The sequence below is a fragment of the Sorex fumeus genome, unplaced genomic scaffold, assembly GCF_029834395.1.
Source record: "Sorex fumeus unplaced genomic scaffold, SorFum_2.1 ptg000241l, whole genome shotgun sequence".
Lineage (NCBI taxonomy): Eukaryota > Metazoa > Chordata > Mammalia > Eulipotyphla > Soricidae > Sorex > Sorex fumeus.
In genome coordinates, this window is record NW_026606298.1 from 1,448,129 (window position 1) to 1,472,685 (window position 24,557).

A 24,557-nucleotide genomic window follows, 5' to 3' on the forward strand; every position below is an offset into this window, starting at 1 on the left:
TCTAAAATAGAAACCACTGTTATTGATTCTTCTGTTCCTTGCGTTTCATACTCAGAATCAAAATACTTTTCAGAAAAACTCTGATGCAAGCAAGGTAGAGAGGAAAATGAACAAAGCATACACACACACACACACACACACACACACACACACACACACACAAAACCCAAACCTGAAAATATTATTATAAGCCTTTTAATAAATCTGTCATCCTTGTTTGGAGGTGGGGGAGAAGAAACGGAGAGGTTCTTTTTGTTGGCTGTGTTTTGTAGAAAGTTGAGTCTCTGTTGCCATCCACGAGTCATAAATAGCCTTGAGATTTGACAAGTCATTTTTTTCAAAGTTAAGAAGAGTAAGATCAATGTTTAGAGTTTGAATGGTCTGTATAGGTTTACACCCAGATATCTCTTGTCTGCAGTTATTCGTCGATTGCCTCGAGCAGGCCCCAGTAACATCTCTTCGTCCTAGCCCTGAGATTTTTTTTAGAAAGTGTCATATTCAAGGCTCTTTCAGAGTTAGGAGAATGAGACCCATCATTGTTACTGGTATTTGGCATATTGGGTACGCCACGGGGAGTTTGCCAGACTCTGCCGTGTGGGCAGGCTACATTCGGTAGTCTGCAGTGAGTATCGAAGACGAAATTTGATGGTCTCAGAGACATTGTTGTAACCTACATTTGAAAATGAGAGGCAGATGACAGTCTCCGGGGACCTCCCCAGGGAAGCTGCCTTCTAGCACATGTGTAGAGGAAGGTGAACACCTTGAAAGCTTACAGCTCAAAGCTGTTGCTAACCTCTGGGGACGGGGAAATCAGCGGTAATAGAAGGAAAACTTTCGGGCACTCCTGTTGAGAGTTGCAGTCTTTTACTGCGGCTTTAATTCCCCAAGGTATAGTATAGATGACAAAGGAAGAAGACGAGGGGAGGCTGGTGCTAGCCTCAGAGGGACCAGGGAGTGTCCCTCAGCGTCAGGCTCTGCTGGTGTCTCCTGGGAGTGTGTGTGTGGGGAGAGAGAGAGAGAGAGAGAGAGAGAGAGAGAGAGAGAGAGAGAGAGAGAGAGAGAGGAGAGAGTGTCCCCGGATTTGAGGTCAGAGGTGCTGCCTCGCATGGGAGCTCTTGTTCTCCTGTGTGTGTGTTTCAGAAGCCGAATAAAGATTCATGACTAGGCTAGTGAGTTACTGTCATTGCTTGCATGCTTGACATCCCATAAAATGCCTACACTCCTGTGTGTGTGTGTGTGTGTGTGTGTGTGTGTGTGTGTGTGTGTGCTGTTGTATTTCTGTCCTGTTGTCTGGGGCTGGAGCTATAGCACAGCGGTAGGGCATTTGCCTTGCACACAGCCAACTATGGCTGACCCGAGTTCGATTCCTCTGCCCCTCTTGGAGAGCCCAGCAAGCTACCGAGAGTATCTCGCCCACATGACAAAGCCTGGCAAGCTACCTGTGATGTGTATTTGATATGCCAAACACAGTAACAAGTCTCATGATGGAGACGTTACTGGGCCCGCTCAAGCAAATCGATAAACAATGGGAGGACAGGCAGACAGACAGACTACAAATTCTGCATGATAAAAATTATAAAGATGTGGGGGGCCTATCAGCTAGAAAAGGGCTTAAGGTCCAGGCCTAGCATACAACAGCCCCTGTTTGACCCAGTACAGCGGGTAGGGTGTTTGCCTTGTATGCAGCTGACCCAGGTTTGATTCCCCCATCCCTCTCAGAGAGCCCAGCAAGCTACCAAGAGGATCCCACCCTCATGGTATAACCTGGCAAGCTCCCCATGACGTATTCGATATGCCAAAAACAGTAACAACAAGTCTCACAATGGAGACGGTACTGGGCCCGCTCGAGCAAATCGATGAACAACGGGAGGACAGTGACAGTGACAGTTCTAGATTGAAGGTGATGTAGTTGCATGAAGAGGGACTTCGAGGCCCACACAGGGTGCCTCTGTCTGCCCAAGGGACAGAAGCATGGTAAGCTTCCAGGCTCCCTGGCTGCAGTTTTCTTTCCCATAACTGATGCACGATAGAGCCATTCTGTTCCTTAAGAAAGCTTCGAGTCTGGTTCGGAGATACAGTACAGTGATAGGGTGCTTGCCCCATCTGGCTTTTATTCCTGGCGCCATATATGTTCCTCTGAGCATCACCAGGAGTGATCCCTGAGCACCACCAGGTGTGCCTCCAATGCTCACACCAAAAATGCCCCCAAAAAACTTGTTTTTGAATGTGTAGCAATATTTTGGGGGAAAAAACATCTTTCAGGTGGTTAAATCTTGCTGAATTCACACCTTTGCCTTCCGCGCAGTTGTCAGGAGCCGGAGGTCGAATTGTGACTTTATTATTTAACTTCTTAATATTCTGGTTAAGAGGGGAAGACAATTGCTGTTTCAATTGCCATTGTAGGTGGCTGGATTTGGGGAGATTCCAGAAGGGTTGTCAAGTAAAGTAAATGTTCTTTTTGGCATGTCGAGTAAGAGGTAATATAAGACTAAGCTGTTGAGGCCAGAGAGGTATAGGAAAGCTGTAGGAGTATTTGCCGGGTTCAATCCTTGGTATCCCGTATGGTCCTCCCAGCCTGCCAGGAGTGATTCCTGAGCACAGAGTCAGGATAACCCCTGAGCCCCACCAGGTGTGGGACACCCCTTCCTGCCCCTCCCCAGCCCCCAAAAATCAAATTGGGCTTTGTCTAAGCAACAGATACAGAATAGAGAAATAAACAGCCAGGGCAAGAGAGATATACAGGATTCAGGTGCTTGTCTTGCATGAAGCCGATCCCCTTTGATTTCCAGTTCTGCATATGTCCCCTGAGTACCACCACGAGTGATCCTTGATCCTTCAACACTTAGGGCGTAGGTGGAGCAAGAGAGGGGGAGAGATAGGAAGAACAGTTTTTGGTTTTTTGGTTTTTTTTTTTTTTTTTGCTTTTTGGGTCACACCCAGTGATGCCCAGGGGTTACTACTCCTGACTCATGCACTCAGGAATTACTCCTGGCGGTGCTCAGGGGACCATATGGGATGCTGGGAATTGAACCCGGGTCGGCTGTGTGTAAGGCAAACGCTAGGGAGAACAGTTTTAACTTAAAACTTAGAGTGCACAGAAAAGTAATGGATAAGGAGGAAGTTGGTGTGGGTTGTTTTTTTTTTTTTTTTTTTTGGTTTTTGGGTCACACCCAGCAATGCTCAAGGCTCTGCAATCAGGAATTACTTCTGACAGTACTCCGGGGAACCATATGGAATGCTGGGGATTGAACCCAGGTCAGTGTATACAAGGCAAACATCTTACCTGCTGTACTATCGCTCCAGCCCCAGGAGGCAGTAATTCTTAAGACAAATTTTTAAAAAAATTTCATACCAGGGCCTGAAGAGATAGCACAGCAGGTAGGGCGTGTGCCTTGCACACGGCCATCCCGGGTTCGATTCCCAGCATCCCATATGGTCCCCTGAGCACTGCCAGGAGTAACTTCTGAGTGCATGTTCCAGGAGTAACCCCTGTGCATCGCCAGGTGTGACCCAAAAAGCAAAAAAAAAAAAAAAATTCCATACCAGATCAGGTATGGATTATGCTGGAAGGAAGCATATTAAATAAAAGTGCTGGGATTGGGAAAAAACCCAGATTCGGCTCCCAACCCTGGACCCCAGCACAACCAGGAGTGGCCCAATCTCCAAAAGGATCGCTTAATACAGAGGATGCTTACATTTAGTTTTATCTGACTTTTTAATACTCAGATACCATAGTAGCATATCCGTTGAGTTAAAAAAAATGATTTTAGGCACTTTGAGCTATACTTAAGATAGCATTACATTTTCAAGAATATAAGGTTGGTATACCACACCCACCACTAGTGTATGTCAGAACTTTAAATTTCATTCTGGCTACTGGTATGCACTTTTTTACATCAAATCTAGAAGGGCAGTTATAAAGTTTGACAACATAGTAAGGAGATTGTGAAATTTATTTATTTATTTATTTATTTATTTGCTGTTTGGGTCACACCCAGAGGCGATGCACAGGGGCTACTCCTGGCTCTGCACTCAGAAATCACCCCTGGCCATGCTCAGGGGCCATATGGGATGCTGGGAATTGAACCCGGGTTGGCCGTGTGCAAGGCAAACGCCCTACCCGCTGTGCTATTGCTCCAGCCCCGAGATTGTGAAATTTAATTCAGGTTTTTATTTCAGAGATTTCAGAGCGATGTCCTAAGAGTTCCACCATCATAATCACTAATCTTTATTTATCCCGCCCTTAAAAAAATAAATATGTAGTCATAGATATCTTTGTTAGTTTAACCCTGTGACATGAGTTCATATCAGTCTTGGCAAGGTCTAAATTAATTCAAACAATGAACAGGTACTTGAAGGCCACGAGAAATCTTGAAAGAAAGAAGATCGAGATGAAAATGAAAGCCGGGAGGCACGGAACCTTAAGATTACTAGCGATGAACTAAGATAACCAAATGACAGTTTTTAAGCTGTGAAATGGAGCATGAAAAGTGTAGGTGAAGGAGATTTGTTCATCGTTTATACATTTGGTAGAAAGAAAATCGAAAGGGAGAGGGTAGGGATATGGCTCAGTGATGAGGCACTTGCTTGCATGTGCGAGAGTCCGGGTTCGATTCCAGAACTGCAAGCCAAAATAAAAAACAACGGAAGGACAGTGCTACAGTGCTAATCTTCTATTTAAAGTTAATATTTTTAATTTTTTATTTATTTTTTTTATTAGTGAAACACCATGAGGTACAGTTGTAGATTTACAATTTTTTGTGCTTGTGTTTCGATTATACAATGATCAGATACCCATCCCTCCACCAGTGCCCATTTTCCACCACCATGGATAATATCCCCCCCACCCCATCCCCCCATCCCCTCCCTGCCTCTGTGGCAGGGCAATCCCCTGTGTTCTCTCTCTCGTTTTGGGTGTTGTGGTCTGCAAAAGAGGCATTGAGTGGCAAACATGTTCAGTCCATAGTCTACTTTCAACATGGATCTCCCCTCCTGGGAGGATCCTCCAAACACCCTTTATTTGGTGCTCCCTTCTCTATCTGAACTGCCCTTTCCCCTAGAATACCCGGCTGGCCTCTAAATTATGGAGTAATCCTCCTGGTGCTGATCTCAGCTATTCTTGGGTATTAATCTCATATTTTGTTATAAAGTTAATATTTTTAACCAAAGTACTAGGGAAAGACATCTTCTATTATGTTCTTTGCCGTTTGCCAGAAGTTTAGAGAAACACGTATCTAATAAACTTCATTAGAAAGGCCTGGCCATTGGGGCCTAAGAGAGAGAACAGCGGGCAGGGCAGCCAACTAATTTGCCTTGCAACCAACGAATCAGGGTTTGATCCACCAGCACGCCATGTGGTCTCTTGAGCACCACCAGGATTGATCCTTGAGCGCACAGCCCAGAGTAAGACATGGATGGGTGTGGCCTAAAAACCCAAAACAAAAAGACTGACCTTTAAGTGAGATATTTCTCATTCTCCTTGAATGAGAATGGGTCTCATTCTCCTAAAGAGCCTTGAATATAGCACTTTCTTAAAAATCTCAGGGCTAGGATGAAGGAGACGTTACTGGGGCCTGCTCGAGGCAATCGACGAATAACAGGATGGTCATGATTCGTGATTCGTTATTTCTCACTTACAGCTCTAATTCCTTGCTCAGGGATTAAGACACTTGCCTTGCTTAGGGCTGATCTTGGTTTGATTCTCAGCGCCAGATGTCACCCCTCTGCTCCCCCTCCCCCAGAGAGAAAATGTCTCCTAAGAGAAACGTCAAGGAATGAAAGCAGCCAAAGTTGTTCCTCACCCGTTGGATTGTCTGCCTGCCTTCCTTAGAGTGGGGAGAATGAGGAGAAGGCTGCATCGCAGACAGCCTTCCTCTTCCCACCGGAGGAAGGGGAGGAATCGCTTGGCTCCCAGCCACACCTGCCTTGTCTGCGTGGTCTCTGCCCACCTTTAGGAAAGTGTTGTTGCAGCTGGCTTAGCAAGGTCAAGCCCTCAGTCAAAGCAGACTTACTCTGCAAGAAGAGTACTTAGTAGTCAGGTTGTTGTAGTCATAGTTGTTGTTATAGCAGTAGGCAGTGAGCAGTCACCTTTCTGCAGAGGGCGGGCTCGGGGTGTGACTCAGTAGTGAATACTATACCCGTGAAAGCCTTCATGTTCTATCCCACTGTTGCCTCCACAGAAAATGCCAACTTTGCTGGTTCAGCTTGTCACATGACCCACATCAGAAGCGAGGCCTTTTGTTTGAGTCTTTGTGCAGTGTTGCCTGACTAGGAAGGCGAGAGCCAGCCGAGATGGGTTTCCTGGCGGGAATCAGCCCCACTTAAAGGACCTGGTCATGGAGTGTTTGAAGCAGGAGTAGTGAACATTCGGGCACAATGATAGTAAAGATATCGATAGGGGCTGTCTACCGCACTCCAGGTACTGCTGGGCTGGCTGTTTATTTGATGATCATTGCACCGTTCCTGTTCCAGAACAGAGGGACAGTCCTGAGGTGGCGCTGGCATTGGGATCTGTGTCCTCCAAACCCTTGTGCAGTAAGGCCTGAGCTGGCGGCGCTGTGGCTTGAGGGCGTTTTACCTGCGGCCACTGGTTTTCCCCTTGGAACTTACTGGAAACCTTTATCACTGGGTGTGTCGCAGCAGCCGGTCGGTCGAAGAGCACCTCTCAGGAGTCCTGAGCAGGGAGCAAAAGGGATTCCACCATGCCAAACAGACATCCCTGTGTCGGGCTGGCCAGGGAACCGGGGGTTTCCTTGTGCTTGGTTCTGAAGACTTCTGTGGTGGACAGCCCTGGTTTACGAATTTCAAATCTTTCCGATGCAGAGCACAATGATGACTATCAGTGTGTTTTCATACCTGTGACCTGAAAAGTACTGTCTTTAGCTCTTGATGATCAAGAATGCCTGGAGTAGGGGCTGGGGTGATAGTGTAGGACGTAGTGGCATTTGCTTTGCACAGGGCTGCCCAAGGTTCAATCCCTGGCATCTGTATGGTTCCCCCATGGGAACCCATGCCCCACTAGGAGTGATTCCTGAGCACAGAGCAAGGAGTACGCTGTCAGCCACCACTAAGTATGTTCCCCTAAACCTATCCACAGAAAACAGTACATGCCTGGGCAGTCACTTTCTCCCCCTGACCCCCAGAGGGGATGGTCTTCTCTAAATGAAAAGATTCACCGCCCCATGCCTCCCTGCGTGCGTGCGCGCGCGCACACACACACACACACACACACACACACACACACACGGCTGGAGCCCCATTCAGATCTGTCTTTATTGTCCCTCATCCCATATCTGCTCGGAGAGAAACACAGCCCATCGAGACCCTCTCACAATATGCAGCCAACCTGCCCCTCTGGGGAGCGGGTCACCTTATAGCTCCAACATCATGGACTATTGGGGATACTCGCTGATAAAAGCCACCCAGGATGGCTCTTTTGGCGTTTTTAAATGACCTTATTTCATGAGTTGTCTTGGCAGCAGTTGGAAAGAGGCATGGATGGATGGTCACGATGCTGAAGGCTGCCACTTTTGTGGTTAAGTGTGTTGGAGGAGAAAAGTTAACTTGGTTAGCAATGATTCACTCCGCGTCCTGTGGCCTGGACCCCGGCTGGGACCTGCTTCCGAGGTGTCTTCTTTAAATGAAAAGATGCATGAAGCTACCTTGGGTTTATTGAATTTGTCTCAGAAGGAGAGAAGAAAGCTTCTAGCGAGGCATTAATTATAGCTCTTCACACGCTCCAGGCCTAATTAAAGTTCGATTTACTCCAAGGGAGGAGAAAACACATATGGTCTGCAGGGCTGCAGTTGGTAACTTGGTTACGTGGAAAAAAACCAGGGAGGGTAAATTACGCTCCTGGGGTAGGTGGTGGGACGGGGACGCGCACAGGTGTGGACGCAGCGCTTGGTGGCGGCCAGTTCCCCGGGCCTGGGCCCTGCCCTCTGGAGCTGAATCACAGATGCCTCGGTGAGACCCGAACTTCCTCCCAAGGCCTCACCAGTGTCCACCGGTGCTTCTTACCCAGTGTCTGGGGCTCGCTAGTGTCCAGCAAACTGACCAGAGCCACGCTCTGGAAAGAAGCCAGGCCTGAGCCCCGCGGGAGCTGGTGTCCATGGTGACCTTGACTCAGCACCGTCTCCTCGGGTGTCCTTGTGGGACTGGAGAGAAGGCCAGGCCTCAGCTCCGAGAGCCTCTGGGCTGGTACTCTGCTTCCTGCAGGACAGAGGGGACAGAGCCCTGCTGGGGGCGTGCCGAGCAACTGAAATGAATGATTTTTGCTTTGTCTTATGTTGGGGCCACGCCGTTCTCTGCTCAGAACTCCCTGCTGGCCCTGCACCCAAGGATCAGTCCTGATGGGGCTCCGGGTCCATCTGTGGTGCCAGGGACTGAATCCGGATCTGTCATGCTTGCACGGCAAGCGCCTTACGGGCTGTGCTATCTCTCCAGCACCATGATTCTTAGTTCCTAGGGATTAAATTATTTCATCCCTTTCGAAGTAAGGCTCTTCCAAACATGGATGAGGATGAACTTTCCTCTGGTTGACCATAATTCACGTGGTCACATTCAAGCCTTGTGAAACGACCTTACGTTTGGGTTTCTCCTTTTTTCCGAGCAGATGTGAAAATGCAAAGAAAATAAAACTCAAGGCCTAGGTTTGGGGTACATAAAGAAGCCCCCTGAGGTTTTTAAGTTTAGCAAATATTTGTTCGGCACCTCTTGTATGCAAGTACCCGTGCTCCGTCCAGCCACCCCGAGGACTTACAAGGAGCCTACGGTGGACCGTTGACCAGAATGAAGAGAGCAAATTAGTAACTCCCAGTCTCCACACCAGAGGCAGCCTGGAGTGATCCCGGGAGCAATCATGGAAACCTTTCCAACTGAACTTTGAAGGACAGAGTTGGAGTTTTAATGAAAATTGAAAATTGAAAATTGAAATTTTAATTTTAATTGGAGATTGCAGTTTGATGGCTACAGAAATGAGACACTTGAAAAAAATAAAATAGGGCTGGATTGCTAGTGTAGCAGCAGGGCGCCTGCCCTATGTGTGGCTGACCCAGGTGCGATCCCCGGCCCCCCAAATCCCACCAGGAGTGATTCCTGAGCACAGCCAGGTGTGGGCCCAAAAGCAAAATGAAAGAATTAAGGAACGGTTGTTGCTGGGTCAGAGAGATTGTGGAGCCGGTGAGGTGTTTGCCTTGCAGATAGCTGACCCAGGATGGATTCCTCCAAGGAGGAATGCCAGGGGTGGCCCAATATCCCGTTCCTCACACACCCCTACGCAGTGTGGAGCATGACTGTTGGGTGACGCTTTTTGCGTGTGCTGAGGTAAGTTGATGCACGGCAGTTCTGTGCTGAGTTCCAGCTCCTGACCACCTGTCTGGGTTTGAAACTCAGTCAGGAAGGCAGTGACGGGTCTGATGAGTGGCCTTTGACCGTAGCAGTGGGGAAGTGGCTCAGAGTGCCAGTCTCTGCCTGCCTCGTGCATTAGTATTGGGAAAGCTGTTGGGTCATGAGTTCCTGAAGAGCCTTCCGTCACAGTGGGTGTTTGATTTTTTTTCATTTCGCCCCATTTAGGAAGAGGGGCAAATGTGATTTGAGGTTAGCATTAAGAATGTGGGTGCTTGGGGCCAGAGTGATAGCACAGTGGGTAGGGCTTTTGCCATGCATGCGGCCAACCCAGATTTGGTTCCCAGCATCCCATAGGGTCCCCTGAGCACCACCAGGAGTAATTTTTGAGTGCAGAGCCAGGAAGAACCCCTGAGCATCGCTGGGGGTGTGACATCCCCTCCCCAAAAGAGTTGGGTGCTGCTCCTGGATTCCTCCAGAATAATCTTGGGAAAGAAAGGAGGCATATTCATAGAGTCGCTTCTGCTAGCGTTTCCACCCCGCCCATCTGTGCCCATTCCTGTGGTAGAACAGCTCCAGGATGACAGGTGGGGGTCCGGGTCTGCATCCCCCCACCCCCAGTTCCCTTGCCTTCCCCACAAACCCTTAAGTAAGGTATCTTCTGCTTGCACATGTTCATCTGCACACAAACAGGGCTGCCTTCTCAGAAGTTCCTCACCAGCAGTAAGTTCTCTTGGGAGAACTTGGACCCGCCCACCCCCACCCCCAGGTCCTTCAGTTCCCTTGGGCCACAGGCTTTCCCACTGGCCCCACATATAGGAAGTTACTCACCTGGAGACAAGGTAGGAAGGCTTGGTAGGGAAGCACCTACAACCCTCTACTTCCGGTTTCTAAGCTCCCCAGCACCCTACCCTCAATTCCACTTCCGCCCACTTCGGATGGGAATTCTCTAATATTTGGCTCTCTGGTAGGTCTGCATGTGATGTGCTTACTTGGGCCAGGCTTAGCCTAGAGGACTTGCCTCCTAGTGATTTCCAGGGCTGCTGCTCTTTCCACCACAGCGTCGCTCAGGGTGTGATCAGTGTTAGGAGAGAGTATTCGGTTCCACCCATCTTTTCATGTTAAGAACTTTGGAGCTGAGGTTAGCTGGGCCTGGCCTGGAGGGAGGGAACACATCACCCTCCCAGCCCTGCTCCCTGCTCTGCAGTGCTCTTCGGGGTGACCCAGCCTCCCTAGTACAGAGGGACTCTAAATCCCACTGGAGGGCTTTGGTCAAAAGATCATTACCTCTTCATTTTATTTTTTCAATTTTATTTATTTATTTTTTGGTTTTTTTGGGTGACACCCGGCAATGCACAGGGTTTACTCCTGGCTCTGCACTCAGGAATTAACTCCTGGCGGTGCTCAGGGGACCATATGGGATGCTAGGAATCGAACCCAGGTCAGCTGTGTGCAAGGCAAACGCCCTACCTGCTGTGCTATTGCTCCAGTCCCCTTTTCAATATTATTTTCATAAAGTTCACAATGATTTGTTACGTTTAATATTCTATCACCAAATCCCCCGCTGTTACACCTTCCCACCAGCGTCTTTGGAATTCGTCCACCCAGATCCCCAAAACCTGACCCAAAGCAGGACCTCAGTAATTTATTTTGCATTGTTTATTATGAATAATCCACTAAAAACGATCCCAAAAAGTTTCCTTCGAGGAAAGTTGTGTGAAGATTGTTATTTTTCACACTGGAGCCATTAAGCCCTTGTATGAGAGGTTACTAACATGTTGTTAAAGGTGGTAACGCTTCATGTTAGATGTGCTTTTTTTTTTAAACACGCCCATCCCCCACCCCTGTGTAAAAGATGACCCTACAGAAAGAAAACAAAGGAAGCCGGTTGGAGGAGAGTGAGCTAGCAGGTAGGGGGTGGCCAGTGAGAGTCTGTGGTACCACTGCAGCATGCATTTCCAGGACAGGCTGGGTGGACGTTTAGCAGCGGCTCTTCGGGCATTTCGAATCAGCCCGTGTTCCTTGCCGGGCCCCTGTGTGCCCGCCCAGCTGATCTCTGCGACACGCTGGCCAGGTGGGGGCTGCAGGAGCTTCTGTCTCATCTCCTCACCCTGTGGCTTTGCGAGCAATCCTGAGCTGCTCCAGACCCGTGATTTCCAGTCCTCACAGGTTAGAATTACCTGTGAACACAATAGAAGCCCCCGACCCACTTCCCCTTTCTGGTTTAATGGGTTTGGGTGTGGGGCCAGGTGGAAGTGACTTCTTAGATGTTATGAAGGGGCTGTCATATGAAGGTAGCACAATGGAGAGAGGGGAGGGCTTTTGCCATCCACACGGTTCAATTCTCAGAACCCCATAGGGTGCCCCGAGCACCGCCAGGAGTAATTCCTGAGTGCAGAGCCAGGAGGAACCCCCTGAGCATCTCTGGGTAGTGACCCAAAAAGCAAAGAAAAATAAAAATCGTGATCCCAGCCAGCATGGGAGCCACAGCTTAAAGCCAGCTCTGATCAAAACAAAGCTTAGGTCACATTCAAGCCAGTTGTGGATCAAGTTTCTGTCTGGCTGCAGCAGGGACCCAGGTTTTCTGACGATTTCTAGGAGGCTGTAGAGGTTTATTGCTTATTAGGCTGTAGAGGTGCCAGTGCCCGGCCAGCCTCTTGGTAAACCAGTCTCAGAGCTCTCTGGTCTGTTGGGGTGTGCGAGACGTGTGTCTTCTAAGTTCCTAGGAGATGCTCAGGCAGCCGGAGTCGGGGACACACATTGAGATGGATGAAGGGGGCTGGTGTCTCTCGCAGGAGTGGAATGCCCTCAGATGCAGGCAGGCCACCCAAAAGAGTTTTATGTCTGCTGCCGCGAGGCCACCAGAAATTCACAGGACTCTCGGGTTGCCGTGGACTCCTTTTCCTGAGCAGATGTGAGCAGTTGTTTGCAATACACGCACAGGGTGGTCCCGTTAAACCCTCCATCCAGGGCAGCCACGGGACCCTTTTTTTCTGCCAAGAGTTGTTGGAGTAATTATCACGTCATTCATGGGCCCTCGCCAGCCAGCTCCTGGATGTTGGCTGGCCTCACACCTGGCTCGTCCGTTGGCCCTGGGTCCTTGGAGCTCGGCTAGGCCAGTGTCCTGTGGGTATGCAGAGGAGAAACTACCCCTCCCAGCCAGCAGGCATGCTGTGTTGCACCCCACGTTGACGCAACAGTGACTACTCTGCTGGTGGCCGAATTCTGGGGACTTCAGAAGTTTCTCATTCTCCCATACGGAGTGCAGCCAGGCCTCAGGGCACAGTGATGATGATTGCTAGGTTTACAGCGGGTGCTGATTGCTAGGTTTGCAGCAGGCGCTCCAGGTGCGGGCTGCAGACGGGCTGCACCGCTGTCTCCTGGGCGCCTTAGGACTCCTGCTCAGCCCTCACCCCCTCCACAGCTTCTGGTCACAGATGACCCTCCCTGCAACCCGACCCTGGCGGTATTTTAATGTGTCCTGGGTTTCAGGGCTATGCACTCAAGACAGACAGGCACTGGCTTCTAAGACAGGTTGTTAGGCGGACCCCACCCCTCCCTGCCCATCCTGGGGCCCAGAGAGGGAAGAAGGGGGTCAGGAAGGAGCATGGGAATTGGCCTGTGAGTCAGCAAGGCTCTTGTGAGGGGACCCTGGGGGAATGAGGACCTCTGAAGCGTCCCTCTGTGACTCCCTGTCAAATCCAGGCCCAGGCATTGGTTAATACTTAGACCTTGACAGTACTCCCACTGCTATTAATACTCCACCGTTGATTAATGCTCAGGCCTTGATAGTACTCCTACTGCTATTACTACTCCACTGCTGTTAATACTCCTCTACCGTGTAGGGGTTTTGGCGTGGTGCAGACCCACCTCCGCCAAGTCGAGGTTGGTTTTCACAAGTTCCAAAATGAGTGAAATGGACCGCAGAGAATTCCATGGTGGTGACATCATCGGTGATTGCTTTTTCCTTTGCTTCCTAGCTGGTGACTGGAGTATGGGAAGGCCAGTACAACTTCTTCTGTCAGGGCACACGCAGCGCGGGAGAATCCGATATGAAGGTAATGTGTCTCTTTAAGAGTTGTTGACTGGGGCTGGAGCAGTAGCACAGCGGGGAGGGTGTTTGCCTTGCACGCGGCTGACCCGGGTTCAATTCCCAGCATCCCATAGGGTCCCCTGAGCACCGCCTGGGGTGATTCCTGAGTGCAGAACCAGGAGTAACCCCTGTGCGTTGCCAGGTGTGACCCAAAGAACAAATAAATAAATAAATAAATAAACACTAGTCCTCTTGTCATTTTGACACCCCCTCTTTTTTTTTTAAATTTTTATTAGTGAAACACCATGAGGTACAGTTGTAGATTCACAATTTTTTGTGCTTGGGTTTCGATTATACAATGATCAGATACCCATCCCTCCACCAGTGCCCATTTTCCACCACCATGGATAATATCCCCCCCACCCCCATCCCCCCATCCCTCCCTGCCTCTGTGGCAGGGCAATCCCTTGTGTTCTCTCTCTCCTCTTGGGTGTTGTGGTCTGCAAAAGAGGCTTTGAGTGGCAAACATGTTCAGTCCATAGTCTACTTTCGACATGCATCTCCCCTCCTGGGAGGATCCTCCAAACACCCTTTATTTGGTGTTCCCTTCTCTATCTGAGCTGCCCTTTCCCCTAGAATGCCCGGCTGGCCTCTAAGCTATGGAGTAACCCTCCTGGTGCTGATCTCAGCTATTCTTGGGTATTAATCTCATATTTTGTTACTTTATATCCCCCAGATGAATGCAATCTTTCTATGTCTATCCCTCTCTTTCTGACTCACTTCGCTAGCATGATACTTGTCCATTTCCTTTGGTTACAGGCTCATGCAGTAACCAGATCTTCCCATCTTGGCTTTTCCAAGTGAGCATGGGGTTCCGGGGGGTCTGTAAGCCTGCAGGTGACATTGAGGCACTGTTCCCCTCTTCCTCCTAGATCATCCGTGTACTGTGGTGGTACTACTTTTCCAAACTCATAGAATTCATGGACACCATCTTCTTCATCTTGCGCAAGAACAACCACCAGATCACGGTGCTGCACGTCTACCACCACGCCTCGATGCTGAACATCTGGTGGTTCGTGATGAACTGGGTCCCCTGTGGCCACTGTAAGTTGTGGGCGGAAGGAGCTGGGGGCCAGGGTGGGGCGGGGAGGCAGCCCACATGTGCCCGGAGAGACCGAATAGAAATGAAAACCACTTGGTTTTCATCAGGGCCACCATGAGCCAGCTCAGGGGCCAGGCGGTACCTGGGTTCGACACAGAGCCTTGCGGGAGACTAGACAAGTGTGCTCGGTCCGCGAGCGCCCTCCAGAGATGGTGCCTTGCATAGAGTTGTTCTACCTGCACATGTCCACATCAAGCCTCGGAGCTGCATTGCTCCAAAGGATAGTTTGGGGGCTGGAGCGATAGCACAGCGGGGAGGGCGTTTGCCTTGCACGCGGCCAACCTGAGTTCAATTCCCAGCATCCCTTATGGTCCCCTGAGCGCCTCCAGGAGTAATTCCTGAGTGCAGTGCCAGGAGTAACCCCTGTGCATTGCCCGATGTGACCCAAAAAGAAAAGAAAAACTCACAAAAAGGATAGTTTGTATGGCCCAGGCATTCCATATGCTAAGAAGACCTTGTCCTAGTTTGATGACTATCCTGGCGCTGATGTATTAATATAAGTGAAGGAAAATACCAGTTTCCCAGCCTGGGGGATAGAATGAAACTGGGACAATCTTTTCTGTCATAGAGGGCGGCTGTTCCCGATGACTTTGAGCCCTTATTTATTTATTTTTTTACAGTTATTGTGTTCGGTGGGGGTTGGGGGGGTGAGGACATGCCAGCAAGACAGAATCACAGCACTGAGCGCCAGAGAAGAGTGTTCAGGAACAGCTCATGAATTAACCTTGGCCAACTGTAGAGCATTAGGAGTCTAAGCAGGGCCGGCGGGAGAGTGTAGCAGGTTGAAGCACAAGGTCGGCAAGCATGATCCCCCCCTGGTTTTGTCCCCAGCGCCGCAAGGTCCTCCATGTGCCACCTGGAACAGCCTCTTAGTGTCCTGGCTTGTGGCCCCAGAATGGAACGCAACAACCAAACTGAGTTTGCGTTTTCTTTTCTTTTTTTTTTTTTTTTTTTTTTGCTTTTTGGGTCACACCCGGCGAGGCACAGGCTCTGCACTCAGGAATTACCCCTGGCAGTGCTCAGGGGACCATATGGGATGCTGGGAATTGAACCCGGGTCGCCCGCGTGCAAGGCAAATGCCCTCCCCACTGTGCTATCGTTCCAGCCCCTGGGTAAGCTTTGTAATAAAAACCGTCTCCTTATGTTTGACGAGCCTCATGCATGAAGGAACCCAGGTGTGCAGGACCCGGGGCGTAGATCTCCAAGCGTGCTCGGATTGGGACTGGGCCTCTTCCACCCAGATCCCCCATCTTCCAGGCGTTACACCCACCAACTGCCCCCAGCACCGTGTAATCCCATCAACGGCCAAGACCCAGAGACTATAAAACCCAGCTCCCGGAAGCACACAGCCACATTTGCGGCCACACGACATCTTATTATCTAGTTCTTACTCTGGAGAATCCAGCAGGCTACCAAAAGTATCCTGCCCACACGGCAGAGTCTGGCAAACTCCCCGTGGCGTATGCCAATATGCCAAAACCCAGTAACAATGATGGGTCTCATTCTCCTGACCCTGAAAGAGCCTTGAATGTGGCACTTTCTAAAATCTCAGGGCTAGGATGAAGGAGATGTTACTGGGGCCTGCTTGAGGCAATTGATGAACAACAGGATGACAGTGATACAGTGAAGATGACAGTGATATGTTTGAAGAGCAATTTACATGTTCAGTGTGGCTTTGGGATGACAGGGTTTCCATAACCCCATCTAGCCCATGAGAAACCAGCAGGGAAAAGAAGTGACTGATCCAGGGTCCCACTGCCGGGAGCAGAATCTCATGCCCTGACCCCACCTTTGCCTCCACTCTGGGCCAGCTCCAGCCAGCACCTGTCTGGCCCCTGACTTCTGTTCTAAGCCCTGCCCACCAGGGTTCCCCAGCGCCCAACCCTGGAATACCACTGAGAGCGGCCCCTGTTTGTGCATTCGAAAACAAAGCACAGGTACTTTGGTTGTTAGCCACGCAGGAGATGCGAGCTTTCAAAAGCCTGGCTGGGCCTGGAGTGATAACACAGCAGGTAGGGCGTTTTGCCTTGCACGCAGCCTGACCCGGGTTCAATTCCCAGCATCCCATATGGTCCCCCGAGCACGGCCAGGAGTAATTCCTGAGCGCATGAGTAACCCCTGTGCCTCGCCGGGTGTGACCCAAAAAGGAAGAAAAAACAAAAACAAAAACAAAAGCCTGGCTGACAGGGATGTAACTTCGAGGTCCTGCTGATGTCTTCGTTGTATGAGGTCCTCAGTTTCCACTCAGCAACAATCTCCACCAATCCCCACCCCACCCCACCCCCCGCAAAAAAATCCCCTGGTTGGTCCTACGAAAAATGAGGAGTCAGATGATAAGAGATGGAGCTTCTCTCTCTAAAGAACTGGATTCTGAACTCTGCCAACCCAGTGGGAATCGCAAACCCCAGCTGACGTGGAGAGAGCCGGCAGTGAACTGTTTGTCCTGGGCGCACTGCACTCTGCTGCTTCAGCTGTCTGGGGCGGGGGAGGGCCGGGTGCTCCGTGTTGGGCTGCTTCCCTCTCCTGGTCTCGTGGCCACCCCGTTGCTGTCACGAGTCCCGGCCTCAGAGAGCCTCCTGACGGCTGTGTGCCCAGGTGGGCGTCGAATCCCGACCACGTCTGCAGCGTCTCTTTGAGAGTCAGAAAAACGCGCGGGCTAGTTGCTGTGGAACTGGCACCGGGTAAGGTAACTGACGTCTCTCCCCCCCCCCACCCCCCCCCCCCCAAAACCTCTCTGTTCCTCTGTTCCTGCAGCTTATTTTGGGGCCACGCTTAACAGCTTCATCCACGTGCTCATGTACTCGTACTACGGGCTGTCCTCCATCCCGTCCATACGGCCGTACATCTGGTGGAAGAAGTACATCACCCAGGGCCAGCTGGTGAGTTGGCTCAGCCTGTGTCCTCAGGCTTGCTGCGGTGGGGGGGTGGGGGGGGGCGGGGGGGCTTGCCCCTCGTCCTTTGCCTTTGCTGAATAGTCTTGGAGACGGCGCCTCTCACACTCGCCCCAGTTCAGTTCAGCGCCTGCCGCAGACCGAGCCGGGAATTCAGGCTTTAATTAACGGAGAAACCGTTCCCAGGCGTACCGTGAGCTGCAAGGTGGAGACTAGAATCTTCATTTCCCCTAGTGCAGGCTCCGTTGTTTGATCTCAGCGCGTGCGTGCGTGCGTGTGTGTGTGTGTGTGTGTGTGTGTGTGTGTGTGTGTGAGAGAGAGAGAGAGAGAGAGAGAGATCTCTGATTATACTCCCAGATCTGCAGTGGAAGCTGCCTGTGAATTGCCCAGATAGGGGCTGGTAGCACCTGTTGGCCTTCGGTGTGGTTAGCCCTCCCCTCCTTCCTCTTGAGTGTGGACCCCCTTCTTCACCCCTTAGGCATCCCTTCCTGCTCTCTTCCTTATCGCCGGCATGCCCTCGACCCAAGCAGTCAGCTCTACGCGGGGTCGTTCCAGTAGCCTGACCGTTATTGCCCTGTTAGACGGATGAGGACTCTACAGAGCTAGGTCCGAGTGAGCAGACCGAGGGGAGACCAGAAGCCCTGAGCCCCCTCTTGTCCTTGATTTCTGGAGGGAAACCCATTTTCCTGCAGAAAGCAAGCCAATGTGTTGTTGCCCTCCACATCTGTGATTCACTTTTCTGTACGTGTGTGTGTGTGTGTGTGTGTGTGTGTGTGTGTGTGTGTGTGTGTGTGTGTCTTGGGGGGGGAATGGGGCAGCGCCCCTGAGGTCTCTGAAGCCACTTGGCCATTTCATTATCACCTCCTTGCCAGCTGCTTCGTGGGACCTCGTTAATTTTTTCTCACCCTGCTGTGACGCTGTGCTTGGCCTGGAGGCCAGACCGATTGATTTGCCTTGCCTGCCTGGTGGAAAGAAGCAGGATTCGAGAGAGCAGCAGAATGGGGGCTGTTCTCCAGAGCCCTCTCTGCCCTTTGGGGTAGCAGATGGCATCTGGTTGGCCAGGGATTTTTTTTTTTAAGCACCATGCCTTGCTGTTCCTTAGGGCAGATTACTTGTCCTAAAAAAACAGGGGCAGAGATAAACAAACCAAAGCAGATCTCTGGATGGAAACCTGAGAACCGCAGGCACTGACCTCCCAACCCTGTTTCTGAGGGGGCCATCACACCTGCTGGCAACCGACTGTCCTCAATTCCTGACACTCCCCCCAATCCCACCCCCCGCCCCAACCCGTTTTCACCACTTCTCAAGATTGACTTGAAATATCTGTGCACTTAGGGTGCATCCTGGTAGCTGTTTGGGTCTGATTCATCTGGCTCCCCCAAACCCCAACGTCCCACCCAGAGTCGCTAGGGAGCCGGCAGGCTCAAACATCCTGCCCTGATGTCAGTGGTTTCCTCTAGCAGACCGTACTGCGCCCTTCCTTCCGCCGAGGCTCCCAGAGCCCTGGCATCATGTGTGGCATCGTGGAGTGGGCCCTAACATCGCGGTTTGTTTGGCGTGCTTGTCGCAGATTTTCTCTACCTTCCAGTTTGATCACTAATTGACAACGGGACATTGCAAAGTCGAAGGTGTGCTTGAAAGTTTCAGGTTTCATGGTTTGTTCCTTGGTTGTGTTGAGAAATGGCCACCGCAGTTAAGTTTAGTTAAGGCATCCCTTCCCTCACACAGCTAGCCTGTTTCTTCATAAAATGTGAACCTGTACCGGGACACGCGTGTACACACTGTTCCCGGCGGTACTGGCCTGCAGGGTCCCTGGTCCTGTGCTCCGATGCTTTGAGTTACCCCCAAGTGAGACCTTTTCAGAGCTACTCTCTCTTTTTTTTTAATTTTTAATTTTTTATTTATTTATTTTATTTTATTAGTGATGCACCATGAGGTACAGTTGTAGATTTACAAATCGTTGTGCTTGGGTTTCGGTCATACAATGATCAAATACCCATCCCTCCACCAGTGCCCATTTTCCACCCCCATGGATAATATCACCCCCCACCCCCCCTACCCCCACCTCTGCGGCAGGGCATTCCCTTTTGTTCTCTCTCTCCTTTTGGGTGTTGTGGTCTGCAAAAGAGGCATTGAGTGGCAATCATGTTCGGTCCATAGTCTACTTTCAACACGCATCTACCCTCCTGGGAGGATCCTCCAAACAGCCTTTATTTGGTGCTCCCTTCTCTATCTGAGCTGCCCTTTCCCCTAGAATACCCGGCTGGCCTCTAAGCTATGGAGTAATCCTCCTGGTGTTGATCTCAGCTATTCAGAGCTACTCTCTTAACTTTGGAATTTACTTCATGGTATTGTCATGTTTGCCCTGAATTTATGAAAGGCGATTTGGGTAGCTGATCTATCTAGCTCAGGGCTGCTAGTCTTCCCTCGATCTGCTCACTCGGATCTAGCCTCTTCCGCCCTGAATTTATGGAAGGTGTGACTTGCAGAACACAGGGTGTTGGTGTATTGTGTGCATCCTGTTTCTGGTAGTTCAGAATGGTGACTAAGTGGAAGCAGAGACTCAGCGTACAGGGGTCAGGGCCTACCCTTCTGTCCCCGTGGCGCTCAGCCCTGGTCCCTTCCTCCCGCAGCTCCAGTTCGTGCTGACCATCATCCAGACCACCTGCGGCATCATCTGGTCATGTAGTTTCCCTCTGGGTTGGTTGTACTTCCAGATCGGATACATGATTTCACTGATCACGCTCTTCACCAACTTCTACATTCAGGTAAATCTCACTTTGTCTGGTGACAGTTGAGGTTTGGGGTCTTTCCAGCCAAGGCCCTTGTCCATTCACTGACCATGAGGCAGGGACCGTGCTTGCTGGATTCTCCTGTGGCCGCCATGGCAGGACAGTGCCTCCACTTCAGGTGTTTCCTGACTTCCGGCATCTCCGGAGAGAGCAAGACTGGGCATTCCTGCAGGAGAAGCACATGGGCTTACAAGGGGCTGGCATGGTTTCTGACCGGCGGTGGAAAACCCTAGGAAAGAGGTGGTTTTCGGTCACAGCCCTGCAGTTCTTTTTTTTTTTCTTTTGGGGTCACAGTTGGCAATGCACAGGGGTTACTCCTGGCTCATGCACTCAGGACTTACGCCTGGCAGTGTGCTCGGGGGACCATAAGGGATGCTGGGAATTGAACCTGGGTCAGTCACATGCAAGGCAAACGCCCTACCTGCTGTGCTGTGGCTCTGGCCCCCAGCCTTGCAGCTCTTCAGCCCACTCCATGGGAAACTTAAGTGTCCAGGGCTACGCCCTTCCCTGTCTTCAGATGCATACATAGAAACCTGCTCTTTTGTCCCAACTTTCAGGTTTGGGGGCTCTCATCACTCCCCTGTGCTCCGTGTCCTAGAGGTCATTGCCCACAGGAGGGTCACTGGAGGGCAGCGATCTCTTGGGAGCCCTGTGATCACAGCCCGATGCTGCTCCTTCCCGCTGGCCAGGCCCTGGGTTGAGAGGTGGCTCTCCACGGTTCCTCTTTCTGTGCCCACCATAGCGGCTTAGGTTACCCATGAGACCCGTGCCTTATGGGAGGTTCAAGAAATGGGGCTGGAGTGATAGCACAGCGGGTAGGGCGTTTGCCTTGCATGCAGCCGACCCAGGTCGATTCCCGGCATCCCATATGGTCCCCTGAGCACCGCCAGGAGTAATTCCTGAGTGCAAAGCCAGGAGTAAGCCCTGAGCATCGCCGAATGTGACCCAAAAAAAATGCAAAAAAAAAAAAAAAGTAGGTGACATCAAAATCTCACCCAACCAAAGTCCTGACTAATGGACAGAGCTTCTTTTCCCTGAAAGGCAAAAGCAGGGTGTATTGAGCACAAATTGCTGTTGTTTCCTGGGGGGTGGGAGTTGGTGTGCTTGTTTGGTTTTGTGGTGGCAGGGTGTCGTGCATGCAAGGCCTGTGCTGACCGCAGAGCTCCAACCCTGGCCCATAGACAGGCTCCTTTGGACCAGGGATAGGAGTGGCAGGAGACAGTCTTCAGAGTGGGAGAAGCCCGTTTGGCCGCATGATCCTTTCCTGCCATCCCAGATGCGAAAGGGCAAGCTGAGTACAGTACAGAATGAATGAAAAAAGCATTTTTTTTTTAAAAAAAGCATTTTGTTTGTTGTTTTTAGCTCAGACCTGGCAGTGCTCAGGGCTTAGTCGTGGCTCTGTGCTCAGGGATGGTCTCGGGATCATATGGGATGCTGGGGATCGAACCTGGGGTGGCCGCATGCAAGGCAAGTGACCTCTTCGCTTGCTATATTGCTCCAGCTGCCCCCACCTCTTTTTTTTTTTTAACTAGTTCTTCTGCAGTCTGTGTTTCCGTGGACTTAACCTCAGATTAGGGCAACAGCAACAATGGGTAGGGTGTTTTGCCTTGTAGGTGTCCAACCCAAGTTTGATCCCCCGGCATCCCATATGGTCCCCAGACGACCACCAGGAGTAATTTCTTGAGTGCACACCCAGGAATCACACCTGAGTGTCACCGATATGACTCAAAAAAATAAAAAAGCTAAAAAAAAGCAAAAAACCCCCCCAAAAAACCAAAAAAACAACCTCAGGTTAAGCCTCAGTAAATGGATGAGTTAGTTGAACATCAAGTGAGTCCTGGAGATCACTCCTGACTCCATGAGCAAAAGGAAGGGGAAAAAAGAGAGAGCTTGCAAACAGGTTGTCACAAAAGGCCTGGCATTGGGGGTACACCTCCCCCTCCTCTCTTCCACACCACCCCCCCATACACATACACACACACACACTTCCCGCCAGAGGCTCTCATCCGCCTTCCTGCATTTCAGACCTACAACAAGAAGGGATCTTCCCGGAGGAAAGAGCACCCCAAGGAGCACCAGAACGGCTCAGCAGCGATGGTGGTCAACGGGCACACCAACAACTTCGCTCCGCTGGACAACAGCGTGAAGCTGAGGAAGCAGCGGAGGGACTGAGCGCGGGTCTGACTCGCGTCCCCCCGGCCGTGTGGCCCGCAGCTCCTCTGGCCTCTTCTAGTGTGGCCCTGCAGGGCCGCGTCAGTCCCACCCCCCTAGAACGCGTGCACACAGATTCTGCAGTAGGCATTCGATCGCTAACGTTCCTGGGCTCTCACCCCCGCCTGCGCCACGCCGTGCCGCGGAGGGGGGTGTCCTCGTAGTAGCCGACACTGCTGTTGCCTTATTAGTTATAACCTGATAGGTGCTGAATTGTGACTCACAATTTAAGAACACTGTAATCCCAACTTTCTTTTTTTTTTTGTTTTTACTCTAGATCATGCATGTGACTGTAAATTTGTACAATGTTGTGACCGTAGAGAAACACACATGCCTTAAATTTACAAAGCAGGGCCCAAAGCTTATTAGTTTCAATTTAGGGTATGTTGCAAGGTTTTAATTCATTTTTAATAGTGCGGTATAAGGGGGGGAAAAAAACACAGTCAAAGACGGTGACACCTAATTTCGAACACCTTGTAACAACAACAGCGACAACAACAAAAATCAGAAAGGCACCTTGGGTTTTGTAATCTTGGCTTTAAGTCAGAGAGCCGATCAAGTGGGACAGGCAGTTTTAACTTTTTAACAGATCTTATTTTTTTATTTTGAGTGCCACTATTAATGTAAAAGGGGAAAACATATGGGGGGCTTGAAAGCTGTCTTGCGGAACATGAATACTTATTCTTTGCCTTCAGGATTTTTAGGAGGTGAGTCACATGTGTAGGCCATTCCAGCTTCCTCCGCTGCTCCGTGCTTTCTTTTCTGGCAGGAAACGGCCCGTTTTGTTTTTCACTCACAAGCAGTTACGTGCTTTTCGAGAGAGATCACCTTGGTATTTGCCATAGACAGTGGGGAGCTGGTTTCCAGGGTCTCATTAGATTGATTTCAGTCATAGACTGCTACCTGTTTTGACACAAACTTTTCTTTTAAAATGTGCCTAGACTACCCAAATTGATAGGGAGAAAAGGGACCTTACAATTTTTTTAAGGTGAAATTAAACGGCTGCTATCACGCGGAACTAAGAGATCATTTTTGATGTGAATCTAATCGCACCACCTATAATTTTTTTTCCTTCTTCCTGCTTTAGATGCTGAAAATTTGCTTAGAAGCGCTTATTTAAAAATCATAGACTGGCTTCTCGTAAAATCATGTGTTCCCCCCCCCCCCCCATTGAGGCAGAGATTAAACAGTTAAGGACATGTTTAAGATGTGTCATTTTAAAGTGTTGGAATTTAGCCTCTGGATACCTCCTTTTACATGTGGGGGTGGGGGGGGTGGGCTGGGGAGAATCATCATAGAACCACTCAACATACTTAGAAGGACATTGGAAATGTGTAAACTAATTGTTGGTTTGATATTTATGTAAATATCAGTTTATCATGCTTTAATTTTGCACATTCATATTCTAGGGAGCTGACTGGCTCTTATATTATTAGTCTTGTGGGTTTTCTCTTTGGAAGGAGTCATAGCATCTGTTTACATTGACCTTATCAAATCTAGAACGTGTATATTTGTAAATGTTTGTCTTCCCAGGTACTAGTTTGCAAATGTCGTCACAGAATTCAGTACAGGAACTATAACATTCGGTAGTATGCTGTCAAAGTGTGCTCGAGCTCACCTGGATAGATCCACACTGTTAAATAATGTCTAAACATTAATCATTAAAACACTTTCGATTACCCGTCGTGGCTGTTTGCTTTGTCTCTGTGCTGCCAGTTCTGAGAGACACGCGGACAGTTCAGCGTCTGTACCTTTGGTGCAGTTGGATTTACTCAGCGGTTGTAAGTCATTTGACTTGAAGGTTAGATTGCTCTGTGTGTGTGTGCTCAAGGAGCACATGGTCTTCCCTCTCCCCTGCCCCCACCCACCACTGCCACCTCCCACTGTTGGAGGCTTCTCTTCTCGATAGGAGGGTCACATACTTTTTCTAGTGATAAGTGCATATTCTCGGCTTTCAAAGGCAGTACTCCAGAGAACACAGTTGGTAGAGCACAGACAACTTGACAGCCATGCCTGTGTCCCACGAAGGCAAATAAGCAGGGTTTTCTAACCTTTAGGCAATTTCTTAAACTTTTCCCACTTCGGCAGAGCCTGGCAAGCTACCCGTGATGTATTCGATATGC

The 24,557-nt window shown here is 50.2% G+C and overlaps 1 protein-coding gene across 1 annotated transcript in view; it reads left to right on the plus strand.

Annotated features, from left to right (window-relative positions):
• The window catches only part of ELOVL5 (ELOVL fatty acid elongase 5), an 83,914-nt gene extending 59,799 nt beyond the window's left edge, over window positions 1-24,115 (plus strand). Inside the window, exons 4-8 of the mRNA XM_056108980.1 lie at window positions 13,326-13,403; window positions 14,311-14,482; window positions 17,295-17,419; window positions 20,065-20,199; window positions 22,249-24,115. Of these exons, the coding sequence (XP_055964955.1) occupies window positions 13,326-13,403; window positions 14,311-14,482; window positions 17,295-17,419; window positions 20,065-20,199; window positions 22,249-22,395 (657 nt within the window). The 3' untranslated portion in view covers window positions 22,396-24,115. The remainder of the gene's footprint in view (window positions 1-13,325; window positions 13,404-14,310; window positions 14,483-17,294; window positions 17,420-20,064; window positions 20,200-22,248) is intronic.
• The last annotated feature ends 442 nt before the right edge of the window (window positions 24,116-24,557 follow it).